This window comes from Genypterus blacodes, unplaced genomic scaffold, assembly GCF_046128005.1.
Source record: "Genypterus blacodes isolate CSIRO-AG114 ecotype Tasmania unplaced genomic scaffold, CSIRO-AGI_Gbla_v1 ptg000036l_1, whole genome shotgun sequence".
NCBI classification, from domain to species: Eukaryota; Metazoa; Chordata; class Actinopteri; order Ophidiiformes; family Ophidiidae; genus Genypterus; species Genypterus blacodes.
In genome coordinates this window covers 964,273-983,768 of record NW_027466849.1, presented here as the reverse complement: position 1 = coordinate 983,768, position 19,496 = coordinate 964,273, and the positions used below count along the sequence as shown (strand labels likewise).

Sequence of the window (19,496 nt, the reverse complement as noted above, 5' to 3'; positions counted from 1 at the left end):
AGATCTGAATGGAGATGCCTCAGTGCCCTGCTCTCTTTATATGCCTATGTGTGTGTGCATGTGTGTGTGTGAGTTAGACCGGGAGCAGTTGTCTTCAGAACCTGCCTGTTGAATTCCAGACTGAAGACTCTAAAGTAGCAGCTGAGTCCCAAACAAAGACTCCAGGAATCCTCTTCTGGAAGCATCTTAAGACATGGACCCATATGGGACAAACAATACTGAAATATTCTCATTCCATATACCATGACATGCAACATGACAATGGATTTCCATCTATCCAGTGAGAAAAGTCAGCCATATCTAACTGTTCCACTTTTCATTAAGATGGATTATTGATCTTATCTTATTTGGATTTCTCAGTGACAAATTGCAATTTTGTACATATCCTCAGCTTAGAAATACAAAATCCATCATGTCTAGGGTAAGAAAAAACTCTAATTTTGTGTGTATATCATAGCTTTAAGAGAAATTAATTGGTGAAAACTGGGTGGAAAATAACTGAATACGAGGTCACTACAAAGTAATACAGAGCAACCAAGACTGTAAGATAAACACTCAACTCATTCCCTTTTAAGAAAGTGCAAACAGCAATGAAACAACTATTGGCATCCAATTAAGTAAAACAACAATCTGAACAATGAGAGTGAAAGAGAGAGAAATTGTCTTTTGTTCTTTTAGGCTGCAGTGGTGATCTGCAAGAGGAAATACAATCTGAAATGTTCTATGAGGATGACTGAATCCAAATTGCCTCAAGTGCTGAGTGATTGTTGTGTCTTTGGTTCCCTGTGACTCAGCATGAATAAACTCAGCTGCAGTCAGAACAGCTGACTGCTCCATTCATCATCACACACAGCTCTTCAGTCTATGATTACTGCCCATTAGCAATCAAAAAGCTGATAAACATATTTTCACAAGAATAAATAAATGCATAAATGTGCTTGTGCATGACCCAGTTTCGCAAATTCTTGAGACATTTAAAACACAGTAGAGTAGTTTGTGTATACAGGAGAATTACATAAAATACATGTTTTCAAGGGTTGTCAGTAACACTGTCAACCACTCATAGAGGGAAAACAGAAGAAGCTTCTAGCAGCTGTCAGATCTAAACTGGGACGATTTATTGCTCCTAGGTTTGCCACTATAACCAGCTGCTCAAACAGCCTAGGAGGTCGGTATGCACACGCACACGCACACGCACACACACACACACACACACACACACACACACACACACACACACACACACCCACACACACACACCCACCCACACGCCTCACGCACGGTATGTAAGAAAATATCTGTAGCCAGTCATCGAGTAACCCGATTCTCTACTGCCCCCTGGTGACATCTGCCTGGATACCCCACCACTATCTAATAAATGCCAATTTATAAAAGTTACTTTTATAACGACTTCAAATGTCGTAATATGTCGATATAAGTGGACCCTGTCGACAACCTTAAACGGGCTTCCTGCGAGACTAGTATAGGACAAGACAATGTAATACTTTGAAACAACAAAGTAACAAATTTTGTTAGAGCCCCTGGTATAAAGACAATATGATTTGATTATGCATAATATGTTTAGCCTTAAGATTTGGCATTAGTAAAATGTGGCCTCCACATTGATGAGACAGAGGAGCCCTAGTGTTTTGTTTTCAGTCACCGGAAGTTGTATTATTGGGTGTCACATGCTTTTATTTCGAAAGCATTGACCGGACGTTCCGCAGTAATTCGGTGGAGTTTGACAGTGGTGTGAAGATGGCGACATACAGTCGCTCTCAGCTGTTTATGCTGCTCTTGTCGGTCGTGAGTCTCTACGGATTCGCCTCCGTCTTCGGCCTGAAGGCTGCCAGTGGCCCAGCAGACCCGCCTAACCAACCTGGCCTCAAGGCAGCAGAGCCGCCGGTCAGGGATGCACCTGCCGCGGCCGCAGCCGCCGCTGGGGCCTCACAGCCTCGAAGGGCGAGCGGCTGGAAGCTGTCAGAAGAGGAGGCCTGCCGGGGAGATCTGACCCGCCTCTGCCCCAAACACACTTGGACCAACAATTTGGCCGTGCTGGAGTGCCTGCAGGACCGGAGAGAGGTAAGCAAACGCTGGGAACTCCGGTGATGTCCGCACCGGTCCCTCGGTCCGTGCTTCCGTTGGGTGTGTCGCTCGGTGGGTTCGATCCAGGCTGGATGTAGATACAATGATGCAGAGGTGAACATCTGCACAGCGGTCCAACTATGAACCACCGTCTCTCTCTCTCTCTCTCTCTCTCTCTTTCTTACAGACACGTAAACACACGCACACGCACATACACACACGCGCGCACACACACATTGCCTGAAAAAATCAGCATCTCACCTGTATAAGAGCTGACCCATGCGAGAAATATTGTCTCATAACTGGTTTGTCTGTCCATGTTTTCTTCAGCAGGATCACTGTATCTCTACTGTATCAACTCGTTTTTATCCAACTTGGTGGGCAGACTTACTATGGTCCAGGGAAGAATCCATCAAATTGAAGCGATTATCTGGATCCAGATAAAATTATATTTTTCCCCCAATTTGCGTCACTGAGAAATTAAGCCATAATCAAAGGATTGTCAGGCCTCGGTGGAGGTATCTGAGACCCTTCTAGTTGAATAATGCAGTAATACTGTGTAGAAATTGCACAGAAGTGACAATTAGGTGTGGAAATTACGGGTACATGTATAGGAATAGCATTGTGTTGTAGGCATCAGATGTTTTATATGCGTTGAATTTACCTCAATGAAGTACATATCAGCCTAAAGAAGAGAATAGAGAGAGTGAGTGTGTTTGTTTCGTTACCCTCCGGTGAAATGGATTTGCAGGGTTAACAATACACTGGTGATTTTACAAAGTGTCTTGATTTCCAGGTAATTAGTATACAAACTTGGTCACTGAACTTTTTTTGTAAGTTGTAGTATTAGAGAGGCATTTGGTGATCACTTACCAGGCCTGTAAGCCCATTGAATAGACCCTAATATAGCCCTGTGCTTAACATGTAAAAAAAAAAGCCTCTATAAGCTATTCTACATAGATAGGTTTAGGTAGATACAAACATGTTCACAGTTGCCTCAGAAAGTGTTTTTTCCTTTGCGATTTGACCCTGAAATGTCTCTATATTCCATGGATTCCCATCAGTTGATAATGTAAAGTATCTGATTGTGTGCAGTGTGCTGCTTTGCAACGCAAGACGAACTAACAGCAATACATTTATCAGCAATAATCTCTTTCAACTGCTGCCACATGCCGTGATCCATTCTGGCCTTTTTCTTTCCAAAGTGTGTGTGTTTCAGTGTAATAACTCTATCAATAGAACTACATAATTTATCACGCTCCAGACTTACTCTTGGTTTGTGGTATGTGTGGTTGATTTGATGTTTTTTATTCTCCACCACAAAGGTCAGCGTAACAAGACATTTGATCTTTAGACACCTTTCACACCTTTCCTTTCTCTTATTTTGAAAAGCTAATGAGGTTTGTCTCATGTTTGCTACCTCACATCGTTCTGCACATTAACCTGATTATCACAGAAACATATTTAATAAATCAGGCCACTGTGAACCATGAAATCTCTGTAATCAAACTATTACCATCATTTTGTTTTTAACGTGCATGATGATTTAGCGCCATACTGATGGTGAGTGTGTATCATCCCAAAGAGGCTTCAGTGTTTATTGTCCTCCCCCACCCAAAACATCACCCCACCCCCTCCATCCCAGAGAAATGTCCTCCGTACTGAGATAATTACATTGCTTTCACTCTAACAGCTGTGGCCTTCTGAAGAGCTAAATGGCTCTTATAAATCTGCCTGTCCTCCTTCAGACAAGGCCCCCAACACACACACACAAACACACACACACACACACACACACACACACACACACACACACACACACAAACTATCATTGCCACAAGCAGACCTGCGATTGTTAAAGTAGAAAGGGAAACAATAAAGCTCAAAGCTCTGATGTCAATGTTGAGAGCAAAGCTAAAAGAAGACAACCTGCAGTTCCCCCAATGACCACTAGATGCTAACTACAAGAAAACTGAGTAAATGGGGAAACTGCCCGAAGTCATTATATATTCGATGTTTATGGAATGAAAAGCTAATACGTTTATTTTCTATTACCATTCTTGGAACAACAATTTGGTTTCATTAAATCTTTAAATCATAGCGACAATCAGAGGGATTCTTGTTTCTGGTGTCCTGGCTCAACCCCTCATGCGGGAACGTATCAATGACATCACCAGTATTGTCTATTCAGTGTGGAGACTGAGTGACATTCCGTTATGTCAGATTTATCAGTCATTCAGTCTCGCCTAAATTCGCAGCTTTATTATTGGTCATTTTGTCTCACTGAGGGTCTTCCTCTTCATCACTCGTTCCTGTGTTTCTGACATACTTGGTAGAACAGGCTGTTTGCAGGGAGAGGAAGAGGCGTTCTCTGTTCCCGTGGGTTTGGATAAAGTGCTTTAATGTTTTCTCAACACAAACTGAAGTGAAGCTAAGAGCTGCTTTCTGCTGCTCAGCTTCTTCTCATGTTGTGGGAGTCTCAATAAAGAACCCCTGTGTGATGATATTTACTTCAGCCAAGGAGCTAATTTCTTTGCCCCAGTTGTGTGTGTGTGTGTGTGTGTGGGGGGGGGGGGGGGGGGGGGGGGGGAACTTGTGGAGAACTGGGCCGTGAGCCATGGGACATTAAGGTGGATGTCAGGGTGGAATCAGATAATGGTTTTTAAAGTTGAACATGTTTTATCTATTAGACATCCATTCAGACTGCTTGTCCAGTGTGAGCACTTGGTCATTTCTGGATGTTTGCAGAGACCATGCGCGGTACAGCCAGACTGTCCAACCACAACTGCCACCGCCAATGGATATGGATCTTAATTATTCGGGTTTGGCATTCAGAACAGAAATGCATTTTCAGATAGGATCTATATTTATCCAGGCATAGCAGGGTGCCTAGTAGGGATTCAAATATGCAACCACCACGTCATCCAGATTAGACAGTGCTGAGTTAGTAAAGGTCAAGGGGTCTGATTGTTAATGTCAGATGTACACAGAAATGCACGTTTGCACTCCGTGTGTCTTTGGGAATTATCTTCCTTTTGCACATTCATTTAAAAGCAGTGGCTGTTCTCGCCATTTTGAACGGTTTCTAAAGAACAATGAAACCATTTTCTGAAATATGCATGTTATCTGTGCTCAGCCATGTTCGCAAAACTGAAAATGTTTTCCAGCGAGAAATGAGAAATTCAAACAAATTTAAAAGTCCTGCATTCATTTGTTGGGTTTGAGCACCGTGACTGCTTTGATCAAACCCAGCAGACATGCTAGTAATGTGCAACTCTGGCAGAACAGAGACCAACCATGGCTACAAGTGCTGATAGAAATTTGTCTCCAACAGCTCCTCGCAGGAAAATCACAGGTGTGACGAATAACATTAACGATGCATCTGCTCCCTCTCGGCTAGCCAAGACGGTGAGCCAACATGTGCCGGGCCCCTGGCACTGGCATTAATCATTAATGATGTTATTTATTACACCTCTGTCTGCTGTTAGGAACGTCCGATAGGCACAGAAAATGGCACCTATTTTCCCTACATGCATCATGATTCTCTTGATTGGAGGTGTTAGCAATATCATTAGCCAGGAACTAACAGAAGAAACAACAAACATGTCCTTTCACCTCAGAAACATCACAGGGTCACATGGGTTGATGCCCACTCTCTTGTTTATCCCGGACATGCTACTGTCGTAAGAGCAGCACACAAGAAGAGTCACAGACCGAGGGAACTAACCCTGTAACTCCAGTTCCAAAATGCGGAACTGTTATTATATGCCAGTCATCGCGGGACACATCAGACTAACTATCCGATGTGTAAGCTGATCTGGGTTTTGGACAGTGTGTCATTGTCATCTGTAGGTCGCTCCTTGCAGCCAAACACTGTTTTATCTGGAAGGATTGTTCTTTGAAGGAATGTTAAATGTGATGATGGATCTTAAAACAGCTGTGCTTTTAAATGTCACGCACAGGACATGAATCTTCTCAGGAATTTAATTAAAAATGACTTGTTGAACCTTCAAGGTGGTTTGAGTTCTGTGTGTCTATGTGTGTGTGTGTGTGTGTGCATGACTGAATTCATCCAAGACAAAGCTGAACTAAAGCTGCCACACATAACCAGTTTGACCTCTGTCTTTGTCTGTCTGCAGGAAATTGAGATTGCTCCCGACTGCAACCACGTAAGTACCCCTCACACACACACACACACACGATTAATGAGTAACAGGGAAGTGTGACAGGAAACAACATACATGAACTAACCAATAATTCACCGTGTTGCACAATGTTAACCCCTGGAACCCTTCGTAAATTTAGGTAGTAAAATAAGAAGTAAATAGCGAAAGAAAATCCATCCTGTATGATGTAATAGATCATATGGGTCACCGGGCTTTTCTGTGTAATGTTAATCTTTAACGATGAAGAGGATGTTAAAGTCAATGTAATCAAACTTGAAGTCGTCTACTCTGTATTCCATGTTATGACCCTCTGACGCGTCTCTCCACCTGTTGCTCTGCACCAGTATCAACAGCTTACAACAACACAGAAACCCCGAGAAAGTTCCCTGATGCACTCCTACACAAACACATCAAGCTCTCTGAATGTTCCCCTCTAACACAGGTCTGTTTTGGTAGCCACGGGGTCGTTAGGAGCTTTTTAGTTTCTTCTGGATGATGAAGCTCCGGTGTTCAGAGTGCAGGGCCGTAACAGCCAGACAGGTTTATGATGCCTCACAAGTTTAATGGACTACTCAGACTGTATTACAGCACTCCAAAGTACTGCTGGCAATTAACGTGTTGCACACGCTCACACAGACACACACACACACACACACACACACACACACACACACACACACACACACACACACACACACACACACACACACACACACACACACACACACACACCGGGTCTTTCTTGTCTTTGTGCTGTTTTCTGGGCGGTCCGTCTGTTGCTTATCTGTTATATGCGGCTGCTGCAGCTGGAGTCTGACAGGAAAGCAGCACACAGACCTGAGACGTGAGGACGTATGTGAAGACATTGAGGATCCTCTGAGCTCGTCATTATCTTTATACTGTATATATTCATAGCAGCATGTTGTTTAATCAGGAAAGCCCCGAGCCAGACTGCAGGATTGGTACTGGAGCCTAATTATGTTTATAAGACCAAAGACCAAAGAAAACTCTGTAACATTGTCAATTTTTTTTACCTGTAGTGTTCCAACTATGTCATGAATGCCATATTGGTCTTTTTAAGATAGTAGAACCAGTTCTTAAACCAGCCTAAACCGGGTATGAGTCAGCCACAGCGCCAAACATCATTTTCAGGGAAAATATCAGCAGGTTCAGTAATAGAGGGCTCTGGAGGGTTAGGCATCCGCTGACATTGTGAACACAGCATCTCAGCTTCCACACAGCTGAATATCAAACCCCTTTGCTCCTTGAATACTGATTGCAAATTGGTGCTGTAGCTGTAGCTTCAGACTGAATCAAGAAGCGCAGGAAAATAAAGTTTACTTTAAAAAGCCAGTAATTCATATATCCATCCAACTGCAGCTTATATGTGTTGCCTTGTGTATTCACTAAAACATTTTTTGTCTTTATTTTTAGTAGTTAATATGATAACAGAGCCTTATTTTTGCTTACTGACCAATTATTGGAAACACAAAACACACCGTCACAACTCTACATACACTGTATCTTGGCACAGATCATTGGATCATTAACACACTATACATTTATAACATTATACCATATTTGACATGTACGATTAACCAGTTGTAAGACACAGAGCAGTTAGGGTGAGCGTTCTGATCATAGCTCCACTCTGTCACTTTCACGGAAACCTTATACCCAGTGCAAACACACACAGGCCTAAGGACAACATGCAAACTACACACAGAGGGTTCTCGGGAGATGTGAACGGACACAGCTGCATGGGCGAGGCAATGACATCAATGTCACAGTGTTGACAAGATTGTTTCTCTCTTTCTTTCTCCCTCAGCTGCTGTGGAACTACAAACTCAATCTGACTACAGATCCAAAGTTTGAGTCGGTGGCCGTGGAAGTCTGCAAGAGCACCATTTCTGAGGTCAGTCAGGGGTCCTCACTGTCTGCAGGGCTTGTAAAATATTGCATTAACTGTGTTTTGACATAGGGTTTAGTCCTTTGAAGGATACATCACAGAAGGAAAGTCTCATACCTCAAATGAACTGAAAGCAGCTGTGTGACCGCCTAACACAGCACTGTCCTGTGCACATTCTCCATCCAGGTGAAGGAGTGTAACGAGGAGGAGCGTGGGAGAGGATACCTGGTGTCCTGCCTGGTGGATCACCGTGGCAACATCAGCGAGTACCAGTGTAACCAGTACATAACCAAAATGACCAGCATCATCTTCAGCGACTACCGTCTGATCTGCGGCTTCATGGACAAATGTAAAGAAGACATCAACAACCTGCACTGTGGCAGCATCAACGTGGGACACAAGGTGAGCACTTTGTATGTGTGTGTGTGTGTGTGTGTGTGTTGTGTGTATGTGTGTGATCCCAGTCAGACTCCACATTTCCCCTCTTATGGTTGCGGGCTGATATAAAGGTATGCTCACATTTCTCTTCAGGACGTCCACTCCCAAGGCGAGGTCATCTCCTGTCTGGAGAAAGCACTGGTGAGACAGGCAGAGCAGCAGGAGCAGGCTCGTCCAATCAGAGAAGAGTGTCAGAGGGCAATCCTACGGGTTGCCGAGCTGTCATCAGACGACTTCCACTTGGATCGCCACCTCTACTTTGCCTGTCGAGAGGACCGAGAGAGATTCTGCCAGAACGTAAGGAGACTGCTGTCATGTTGTATGATCTATTGGAGCCGTTTTGGTCTTCATCTGCCAAATGAACAAATGTAAATATAGATATGAGAAATGATATGTAAAACCACCGCTAACGTCAAAATCACCCTTTCTCTTTCCTCCAGACTCAGGCAGGAGACGGGAAAGTCTACAAGTGTTTGTTCAATCACAAGTTTGAAGAGGCCATGTCAGAAAAGGTGCAACCGGCTCTTCATCATCTCTCGACTAGGATGATGCTGGATTTGCCTGCAATCCATAGTACAGTCATCATGTTGGAAGTCACTAACCTTCTGTCTTCTCTCCTCTCCCCCTCCCAAAAAAGTGTCGAGATGCTCTGACGACGCGTCAGAAACTGATTTCCCAGGACTACAAAGTCAGTTACTCTCTGGCCAAAGCCTGTAAGCTCGACCTGAGGAAGCAGCGCTGCAGCTTGGACACCAACCTGCCACGAGCCCGCGAGGCACGACTCTCCTACCTGCTCCTGTGCCTGGAGGCTGCAGTGCACCGCGGTGTGTGTGTGTGTGTGTGTGTGTGTGTGTGTGTGTGTGTGTGTGTGTGTGTGTGTGTGTGTGTGTGTGTGTGTGTGTGTGTGTGTGTGTGTGTGTGTGTGTGTGTGTGTGTGTGTGTGTGTGTGTGTGTGTGAGCATGGGGGTGATGAGCTGTGAAAATGAAGCTTGTTTCATTTAGTGGTTTAAAACACTTGGATGTCCACTTAACAACAGTTGAGGACAGAAGCAGAGAGGAAACACAATGTTAACGTTTGAATTTCTGTGCTTGTATGCTTGTTTGTGTGTGTGCAGGTCGTCCAGTCAGTGGGGAGTGTCAGGGGGAAATGCTGGACTACCGGCGGATGCTGATGGAGGATTTCTCCCTGAGCCCGGAGATTGTGCTACACTGTCGAACAGAGATCGAGGCCCACTGCTCCGGTCTGCACCGCAAAGGCCGGACGCTGCACTGCTTGATGAGGATTGGACGCGGTGAACGCAGCAGCAGCACTGTGGACAGTGTCTGCCAAAGCGCTGTAAGGTCGCACTTATTATTATTATCATTCTGCTGCCTTTAAGTGGGCACACTGCTGCTAAACTGCTGCTGTTACTGTTGAGATTTGAGAAAAGTCACAGAATAACTCTACAGGAGGATCTTTGTTTTTCACTTTGTGAGAATAACAGATGCATACTTTCATGTACCTCGTGCTGTTATGTTGCTCAGTTTGCACTGTTGATGAATGCTGCTTTTGTTTTAGTATACATTCCTTTTTCGCATTGTTGCTCACTCTTCCCTCAGCATATTTCTTTCAAACATATTGTAATGCCTTCGATTCAGTGATCAGCCTGCAAGCTGCTGACATTTGTTCCCCTAAACCCTCTGATGCAGTTGCAGACTCTGATCCAGTCTGCTGATCCAGGGGCCGACTACCGGATCGATCGAGCGCTCAACGAGGCTTGCGAGTCCGTCATCCAGACCGCCTGCAAACACATACGCAATGGAGACCCTATGTGAGTGGGTTACACACACACACACATACACATACACATACACATACACACACACACACACACACACACACGCGTGCACACACACACAGCAGCTGATTCCCCAATGTCCATTATGGTTGTACACCATTGATTCAGTGAGTTTGACAAGGAAAACAATTGTCAATGTAAAGTGAAATAAAGTTATTTTTTTTGTTTATTTTGCTAAAATATTTTTATTAAAGAAAGGATCTGGGATTACAATGAGTGATGTACATGTGAATGAAGGCAAAGGGACAAACAGACAGACAGCAACCAACCTCAGCCAGCAAAAATATGTTGCAATGACAAGACAATGTAACCATGGAGACTCGAATGACATCTGTGTTGCTAATACGATGATCACAGGTGCTTTTTTTTCCCCGGATGCCATCATTTCACTGTACCAGCAGTCAAAACGCAGTATGGGCTGTGGCAACAGAAAACATGTGGGGAGAGATGTGGAAAACTAATCAAAACAAAAAGAGGAGTTACAATGTATTTGTGTGTGTGTGTGTGTGTGTGTTGTGTGTCTGTGAAGGATCCTGTCTTGTCTGATGGAGCATCTGTACACAGAAAAGATGGTGGAGGACTGTGAACACCGGCTGCTGGAGCTGCAGTATTTCATCTCCAGAGACTGGAAGTGAGTTAGCATAGACATGGTGGCAGCATTTGGACTACAGACTAAAAGCTGCAGAAATTCCTCTGCTTTTTGCTGTAAAAAAAAAATCAAAGTGTCCCCTCTGTCTCTCAGACTGGACCCCATCCTCTATAAGAAGTGTCAGGGTGACGCTGCCCGGCTCTGCCACACTCACGGCTGGAACGAAACCAGTGAACTGATGCCACCGGGCGCCGTCTTCTCCTGCCTCTACCGCCACGCATACCGCACAGAGGAGCAAGGACGGCGGGTAAGGAAGAAAAACACACTTTCTAGTATCTCTTTAGTTGAGAGTTCAGAGTTTCAGTCTAAAATGTGGTGTAATAAGAGACATGTTGAAAGTCTCTTGTTGTATTTGGTGAGTTTAGGCTCTCTGATGTTGGAGTGAGTCTTATTCTCACAGGATTGGTGTGTGTGTTTGTGGTGTCAACATGTCATGTTTGAAACTTAACAGGTGAAACCAGAGGAGCAGGTAAGAGGTTTGCAGTGAATTAATGGCACCTGAATTAATGGCTAATGATAAATGGTGAAGGGTTCAAATGATGATGATGAGGGTTGTGTAAGTGGTGATGATGAAAGAGCTGATTATATTTTTTGAGCCACTAAAAGCATCAGTCTGTCACATTTGAAGGAGCGTGCTGATTCTTTCACACGTGAGAGACCTACTACTAATAACTACTAATCATGTGTGCTTTACATCAAAACAACTTGAGTTTTTAATTGATTTTCCCTCTTTCAGGGTTCACTGGTCTCCTCCTTTCATTCTAGTTCACTGTGTAAATCGACTCAAATGAAAAATTAAAAAATTGAAACTTACATCATGTCAAAAAGCTCAGCAGTTTTTGAAGTTAAATAAGATTTGCATTTTAATGATGATTAAGATTCCCTCATCTTAAAACAGATGAGGGATGTTTTGCCCTCACTGACTGAAATCATGGGGCAGTTTAAATGTATTAAATCTATTATGGGAAATACAATTCATCTAAACAGCAATTTATAGTATAAAGTATTGTCTTGTCTTGTCTTATCTTATATTACACTATGATCTGGCTTGCTGTGAGCTTTGGGGTAAACAGTCAGCAGTAAAGTAAAGTAAACACATGATTTGTAGTTAACAGGCCCACACATAAAAGACATTAGGACAGTCTAAAAACATGATTTGCACTGCTCCTGCTTAGACTTGGTACCATCTGTGCTCCTCAGTGTGTCTGTTGACATAACGAGCAGGAAGATTGGTCCTCCTTTTCTTAATTACACTCATCAGTGGGGAGAACCTGACAGCTTGATTACATGCTTCCATTGTAATTTCAGTTTCTGCTTGCACACGTGCGTGTGTGTGCGTGTGTGTGTGTGCGCAGTTATCTCGCGACTGTAAGGTGGAAGTGCAGAGGATTCTCCACCAGAGGGCGCTGGATGTGAAGCTTGAGCCTGACCTGCAGAAGCGCTGCATGACGGACCTTGGCAAGTGGTGCAGCGAGAAGACCGACACAGGACAGGTGGGACTGTCTATGATTAAAACAAACATTTTATTGAGTAATCGTACAAGGCCAAATCAAATTATTGATGTAAAATTGATTGATTGTGCTTCAGTAAAGATTCAGGACATCTGGACTGAAATACAGTATGAGTGCTGAACTTCTGGTTAGATGCCATTGGTTGTTGTAGCAGTGTTTCTGGTAAATTTACATTAATATGATATTTAAATGCCTTTGTTGTTCAGCCCTTTGACTGTAATTATAACTGTTTTGTGACCCACGGTGCATTTAGTGCCCTCTGCTGGCTCTTTGTTTACAGCTCTATTGATCCAATTTATACGGTTCATCATCTGAATCTTAATGTGGGATTGATGCTGGGTATTATGGTACAGGTGGAAAGAGATCCATTTCCATATGTGTGTGTGTGTGCATGTGCGTGCCCAGGAGCTGGAGTGTCTGCAGGATCATTTGGAGGACCTAGTGGCTGGCTGCAAGTACGTTGTGGGTAACCTGACGGAGCTGGAGTCAGAGGTCAGTGTGTCGCCGCTCTAAAACAAACCGATCTGATCTGATTTCTCCAAACAGAAATGACTTGGTGGCGTTAAAATCATCTGGGCCCTCAGTTCAACCCAGTTAGTGTCTGGGAGGCAGAGGCAGTCGAATGTTTGGCCAAAACATTATCTTAGTTTCTGGTCACTGCCTTTGATCTCTCTTGGTTTTTCATGAGCCGTCTTTATCAGTCAGGAATTAGGCTGTTTGGCTCATTTCTGTCTTAAACTTGTTGCAGTAACAGAAGCTGAGTTTGATCTCTGTGTTTCTGTCTGGGATCCCTGCAGGACATCCAGATAGACGCCCTGCTGATCAGAGCCTGCGAGCCCATCATCCAGGCCCACTGCCATGTAGGTACACAGACATACACACACTCGCTACTCTACACGTCTACACTTGATGTGCAGGGGTGGAATAATATTAATAGGAACACCTGGCAATGTGTTATAAGCAAATACATTAGCCCTATATTGTTATAGTTGAGATTTAGGGTATTGTTTTGTGTGAAACTATCACACATCTTAGGTCTGCTACAGCTGACCTAATGGCCTAAGCATGATGTCATTTAGTCTTTGCTCTAAATTCTCCTTTCATTTCTCCATCATCAATCTGATATGGAAGCTTATGGAATTGGAATCTGAATCTGAATCTCTCGCTCTCTCTCTCTCTCTGTGTGTGTGTAGGATGTAGCTGATAACCAGATCGATACAGGTGATCTGATGGAGTGTCTGGTTCAGAATAAACACCAGAAGGAGATGAATGACAAGTGTTCAGTGGGCGTCACACACTTCCAACTGGTAAGTCACCATGGCAACATCTAAATTTTTGCAGTTTCACAATAATATCTGGAGATTGAAAAAGTTCATATAAAACCTGAACATGACACATTGAGTTCACATTTTCAGTCCTTATTGATTTTGGGTAATTGATAGATTGATTGAAAGTACATGAGTAGCTACATCTGTATGTTATCTGTAAGCTCCACTCTTCCCCTCCATCCTCCCTCCCTCTGTTCCACCACATACAGATTCAGATGAAGGATTTCCGCTTCTCCTATAAGTTTAAGATGGCCTGCAAGGAGGATGTTCTCCGCTTATGTCCCAACATCAAGAAGAAGTGAGTTCAAATTTTGCAAAATGATCCACAAGACGCTCGCGTGTTCGCCAATCAAGCTGATCAGATTCTGATCAATTGGAGTTCATGAGCGCTTTGTCCCACAGGGTTGATGTGGTGATCTGCCTCAGCACCACGGTGAGGAACGACACCCTGCAGGAGGCCAGGGAGCAGCGGGTCTCCCTGAAGTGTCGCAAACAGCTACGGGTAGAGGAGCTGGAAATGGTAAAGTGCAGATTGCTGAGAGTTAATTAGAGTTTCCATTCGGACATCTGTTATGAGTAAATGGAGTTATGTTGCCCCATGCGATATTACCCAACATCCCCTCTGTCAGACCACTATGCAGTGTGGTTTTCTGGAAAGTGCATGCAGGAAATTTTCCATGTGAGCTCATGTTCGCCCCCAAGCAGAGTTCAAATGTTCACAATTTTCATGTACACACATTCAAAAGCATCTGTGAGTTCCAGTTGTTTTTTACTCTGTTCTTGTGTTATTCAACAGCATGGAGGTAAAATGCAATATTCACCCTTTAAAGTCCTCTTCTCTCGTCCTCTCCTGTATGCAGTCGGAGGACATTCGCTTAGATCCAGAGTTGTACGACTCCTGTAAGACCGACATCAGCCGTCTGTGCTCCAGTGTGACCTTTGGTAACGCACAGGTCAGTCACAAGAGACATCAGCAAAGTCAGACAAGTGCCAGATCCTGACAACATTCGACTCAGTGATGCTCCCCTCCCTCTCTCCCTCTCTCCCTCCCTCCCTCCCTCCCTCCCTCCCTTCATGTCCACCTTCCCCCGCACTGTGCTGCTCCTCTTCAGATGATTGAGTGTCTGAAGGAGCAGAAGAAGCAGCTGAGTCAGCGCTGCCATCAGAGGATCTTCAGACTGCAGGAGGTGGAGATGACCGACCCCGAGCTCGACTATCAGCTGATGAGGGTCTGCAAGCAGATGATCAAGGTGATCAGTAATGGAACAATAATCAACACATGCTTGAGTTTTGAAATGTAATGAAAATTAAATGTTGAAATGAAATGTTCTTTTATTGAGTGTTCCTCTAATTGATTTTTGTTTTATATACACACACACACACACCTGCAGAGGTTCTGCACTGAGGCCGATGCCAGGAACGTCCATCAGTGTCTGAAACAGAACAAGAACAGCGAGCTGATGGATCCCAAGTGTAAACAGATGATAACCAAGAGACAAATCACCCAAAACACAGGTATACACACACACACACACACACACACACACACACACACACACACACACACACACACACTCACTGAATTCCGTCAAAGGGGATGAATAAAGTACATGTCTGTCTATCTATCTTTCTATCTATCTATTATGATCTGCAGCTGTTTTTTTCAGTGTGATTTACTGAAACAAGTGATTCCTGATCCCCTCCTCTTCCTCTTCCTCCTCCTCCTCAGACTACAGGTTGAACCCGGTGTTGAGAAAAGCTTGTCGAGCAGACATCCCAAAGTTCTGTCAGTCCATCCTGAACAAAGCCAACGACGACAGCGAGCTGGAGGGTCAAGTCATCGCCTGCCTAAAACTCAAATACGCAGACCAGGTCAGACCTCCTCCTCTTCATCAGACTCGACCCAAACACCTCTGCTTTCACTATGAAGGTGATTAAGTTTTGTGTGTGTGTGTGTGTGTGTGTGTGTGTGTGTGTGTGTGTGTGTGTGTGTGTGTGTGTGTGTGTGTGTGTGTGTGTGTGTGTGTGTGTGTGTGTGTGTGTGTGTGTGTGTACGTGTGTGTGTACGTGTGTGTGTACAGAGGCTGTCCTCAGACTGTGAAGATCAGATCAGAGTGATTCTGCAGGAGTCGGCACTGGACTACAGACTGGACCCACAGCTGCAGATGCACTGCTCAGACGAGGTACGTGCACACATGCAAACACACACACACACACACAGCGCACACGCACATTTCATTGCCTTTCATTTCCTCTCCCGTTTCGCCTTTCACAACCTCATTTCCTCCTCTCCTCTCCTCTCCTCTCCTCTCCTCTCCTCTCCCCTCCTCTCTACTCTTTGCAGATCTCCCGGTTGTGTGCAGAGGAGGCTGCAGCTCAGGAGCAAAGCGGGCAGGTGGAGGAATGTCTGAAAGTCAACCTGCTGAAGATCAAACAGGACGCCTGTAAGAAGGTAAAAGTGACTGTCGCTGCCCCCTACAGGTCCACACGTCCTAACCACACCCAAAATAAAAAAAAAAATAGACTTAACTCAAAGAGCTCACACCTCTGCCAAGGCCGAACATTCCTACAACTGATTGAATTTAACAAATGACTGACAAAACCACGATCACAAACCTCTGAATGGTTGTGTCTTTGTTGTCGTGAGTCCAGGAGGTGCTGAACATGCTGAAGGAGAGTAAGGCGGACATCTTTGTGGACCCGGTCCTCCACACGGCCTGCGCTCTGGACCTCAAACACCACTGTGCTGCCATCACACCCGGCAGAGGGCGACGTGAGTGAGACCCAACAATTCATCACTGATGCATGGGCTTGGGCTTCATACGCTTCACTGTAAAATACATCTGTTGAAATCTTCAGGGGTCAACATTCTCAGCTTGTTTAAGTTTGGGTTCTGATTGAAGTTCAGTCAGACTGTCTGTGTGTCTGCAGAGATGTCATGTCTGATGGAAGCGCTGCAGGACAAGAGAATTCGCCTGCAGCCCGAGTGCAAGAAAAGACTCCAAGACCGCATCGATATGTGGAGCTACGCTGCCAAGGTAAACAACAGCCCAGGAGGAATCTCTCACTTTTTTGATGCTTTCTGCTGAATCCTTAAGAAGTCCTAAATGGGTTTTAACATCTAAAAATGGCCTGAAATGTGTGAAATGTTGGTCCCACTTCAGTCTCATAATTTGGATTCTTTTCTTGTTAACTCGTCCCTCTTTCCTCTAGGTGGCACCGGCAGAGGGGTTCTCAGACTTGGCCTTGCAGGTGATGACTTCACCCTCCAAGAATTACATCCTGCTCATGATCGCCCTGAGCGTGAGCGTCCTGTTCCTGGTGGGGTTGCTGTGCGGCCGGATCAGCAAACGAGCGACGAGGGAGCTGAAGGACCGATAAAGCATTGAGGCCGCAGCGCTTTGGCAAAGACTGACTCCTCCCACTTCCCAAACCCCGCCCACACGGGTGGAGACCTCCTCCTTCTCTTCCTCCTCCTCCTCCTCCTCTCCTGTAACCAGCCAATCTGCACAGTGCCAACGCCAGCGCCCCCATCATGTCTCCAGTCATGTGCTCCGTTTTTCCCCAAAAAGCAAATCAGATTTTTCCAAGATGGTTTCTTTGGGATTGAACTAGAGACCATCCTGCATCTTAAGGTTGTTTTTTGTTTCAGACTGATCGCTGAGAGCTTCTGCTATTTCTCAGGCTGAGCTGGAGATGAAGTTGAGATCATTTTACTCCTGATGCTATTTGTCCTATTTAACACAGACTGGAGCATGTCTACAAACAGGAAAGGAGCAGGTGTTATCTGTTCAGAGTGACTGAGGCCTGCGTCGTTTGTGCAGAAACTTGAAATGTTGACGCAAACTTTGTGGTGGAATTTGGAGACATCCCCATTGAGTTGACACATCCCCCCCACCCCCCACCCCCAATCCATCTGAAAGCCTGCAGTCCCGTCCGCTCTGCTCCTCTGCAGGATTGCATCCTCTGTTTCAGGCCTCTGGACCAGGACACTGACTAATTATGAAGATGATTCCATCAGCTTCACTGGCTTCATACTGGGAATTTTGGCTGCACATTTCTGTTTTGAGAACTTTTATTTAAGTAATTTTTAATGTAAACTGCCTTATTTATTGTTTGATTCTGAATTCTGATGACATTTTAATTCGGTCTGCCTTTAAGTGTGTGGGTGTGTGTGAGAGCGAGACAACTTTGTCCAACTTACACACCTGAGGGATACAGTGAAGTCACTAAGCTACGCTGAACCTGGGGGCCATACGATTAAATTGCACTTTAGTTTGAGGATGTTAAGATTGTTCTGGGTATTTTTTACCGCAAGTTGTTTAATCAAAGCCTCTGATCTCCGTCTCCTTTAACAAACCAGAAAACAAACGGTCAGAGAACAAAAAACAGCAAGTTCACTGAAACTCAACCTTTGGTTTGTTTTGTGAGGAGAGAGTGTGGCTGCAGCGCCGTTAACGTAGTGGTGAAATGATGAAGGTACGAGGGCTTTGTGTTTTGTATATGTTTTCTCGACAGTGATTGTGGTCGCAGTCCAGGTTTCGTGTCAAAGGTCGTGCTTAGGGAAACCAAATGTAAAGTCATGAATGAGCGTGGCAGTTTGATCCATAACACGGGTGTCACACTGCATGTTTCCTCCCCTATAATCTCAATATTTCACACACACTTTATCCATGAATGTAATTGATCAATTACATTTTATTCCCACCCCCATAAGTAATTTCCATCGTGTTATCGATCTTGTTGTTGTACCTCACATGCAGTAAAGTGATCGTGGACGATGGGAGGATCCAACTGGTTCAGGGTCAGCCTCGGTTTACGGGAAAGTAGAACAAAGTACTTTTATTTTAAGATTTTACAAATGTTCTGCAGCTTGTCCTCTTAACATTTGTGAATGTTAGTAAGAGTTGCAGCCGTCTCTCCATATGACACAGGATGCATACAGTGGCGACGTGCAAAATCTTACAGTGCATTCACGAAAGGTTGATGAAGCACAAATTTCAAATTATTTTGCTGACTCGCTGCAAATATTGAAGTAAAAATGTCATCCGAGCATGACTGATAAGAGACGTGCTGCTTGCCGTCCGTCTGGTCCGTCGCCATTAAACAGATCATAGCCCATTCTTAAGTTTCTCTATGTACAAACTTTATGGATGTGCAATTACTTTCTTTTTAGATTATCCCAATAATACAAAGATGTAACTGATTTAACGTTGTGGATTTGATTTTCGCTGTACAGATAAGAATTTGTCATTTTAATAAAAATGTCTGCAGATTTTCATAACTCTGCCTCAACTTTGAGTACTTTTGAGTGTCGTATGTAGAAATATATTCACATAAAGATGAACCAGGGCCCTCGGCAAAAAAAGTATACAATTTAAGAAAATACACCAACGTACAAGTTGTGTACTTTGAAAAAATCTTTTGTAGAATTTGTTGAAATTACATCCTGATGGGAATCCATGAACTGAGTGAAAAGTCATGACTCTATTTGCACCTCCTACTGATGGAATCTGATTACTGAACTAAAGCTTCAATCACATCATGCTTGTCGGGGACATTTGTCGCTTTT

The 19,496-nt window shown here is 44.2% G+C and overlaps 1 protein-coding gene across 1 annotated transcript; it reads left to right on the top strand.

The window, feature by feature from the left end:
• The first annotated feature begins 1,756 nt into the window (after positions 1 to 1,756).
• On the top strand, positions 1,757 to 19,209 carry LOC142996113 (Golgi apparatus protein 1-like). The gene is made up of 26 exons (XM_076147000.1): positions 1,757 to 2,082; positions 6,225 to 6,254; positions 8,080 to 8,166; positions 8,347 to 8,562; positions 8,692 to 8,895; positions 9,039 to 9,110; positions 9,236 to 9,422; positions 9,714 to 9,934; positions 10,288 to 10,409; positions 10,966 to 11,067; positions 11,179 to 11,332; positions 12,441 to 12,578; positions 13,002 to 13,088; positions 13,394 to 13,456; positions 13,790 to 13,903; positions 14,134 to 14,222; positions 14,327 to 14,444; positions 14,785 to 14,877; positions 15,037 to 15,174; positions 15,316 to 15,439; positions 15,654 to 15,796; positions 16,006 to 16,107; positions 16,269 to 16,376; positions 16,577 to 16,697; positions 16,856 to 16,962; positions 17,138 to 19,209. The coding sequence occupies exons 1-26, from the start codon at positions 1,759 to 1,761 to the stop codon at positions 17,303 to 17,305; spliced, it is 3,432 nt and encodes a 1,143-aa protein (XP_076003115.1). The 5' UTR covers positions 1,757 to 1,758; the 3' UTR covers positions 17,306 to 19,209.
• The last annotated feature ends 287 nt before the right edge of the window (positions 19,210 to 19,496 follow it).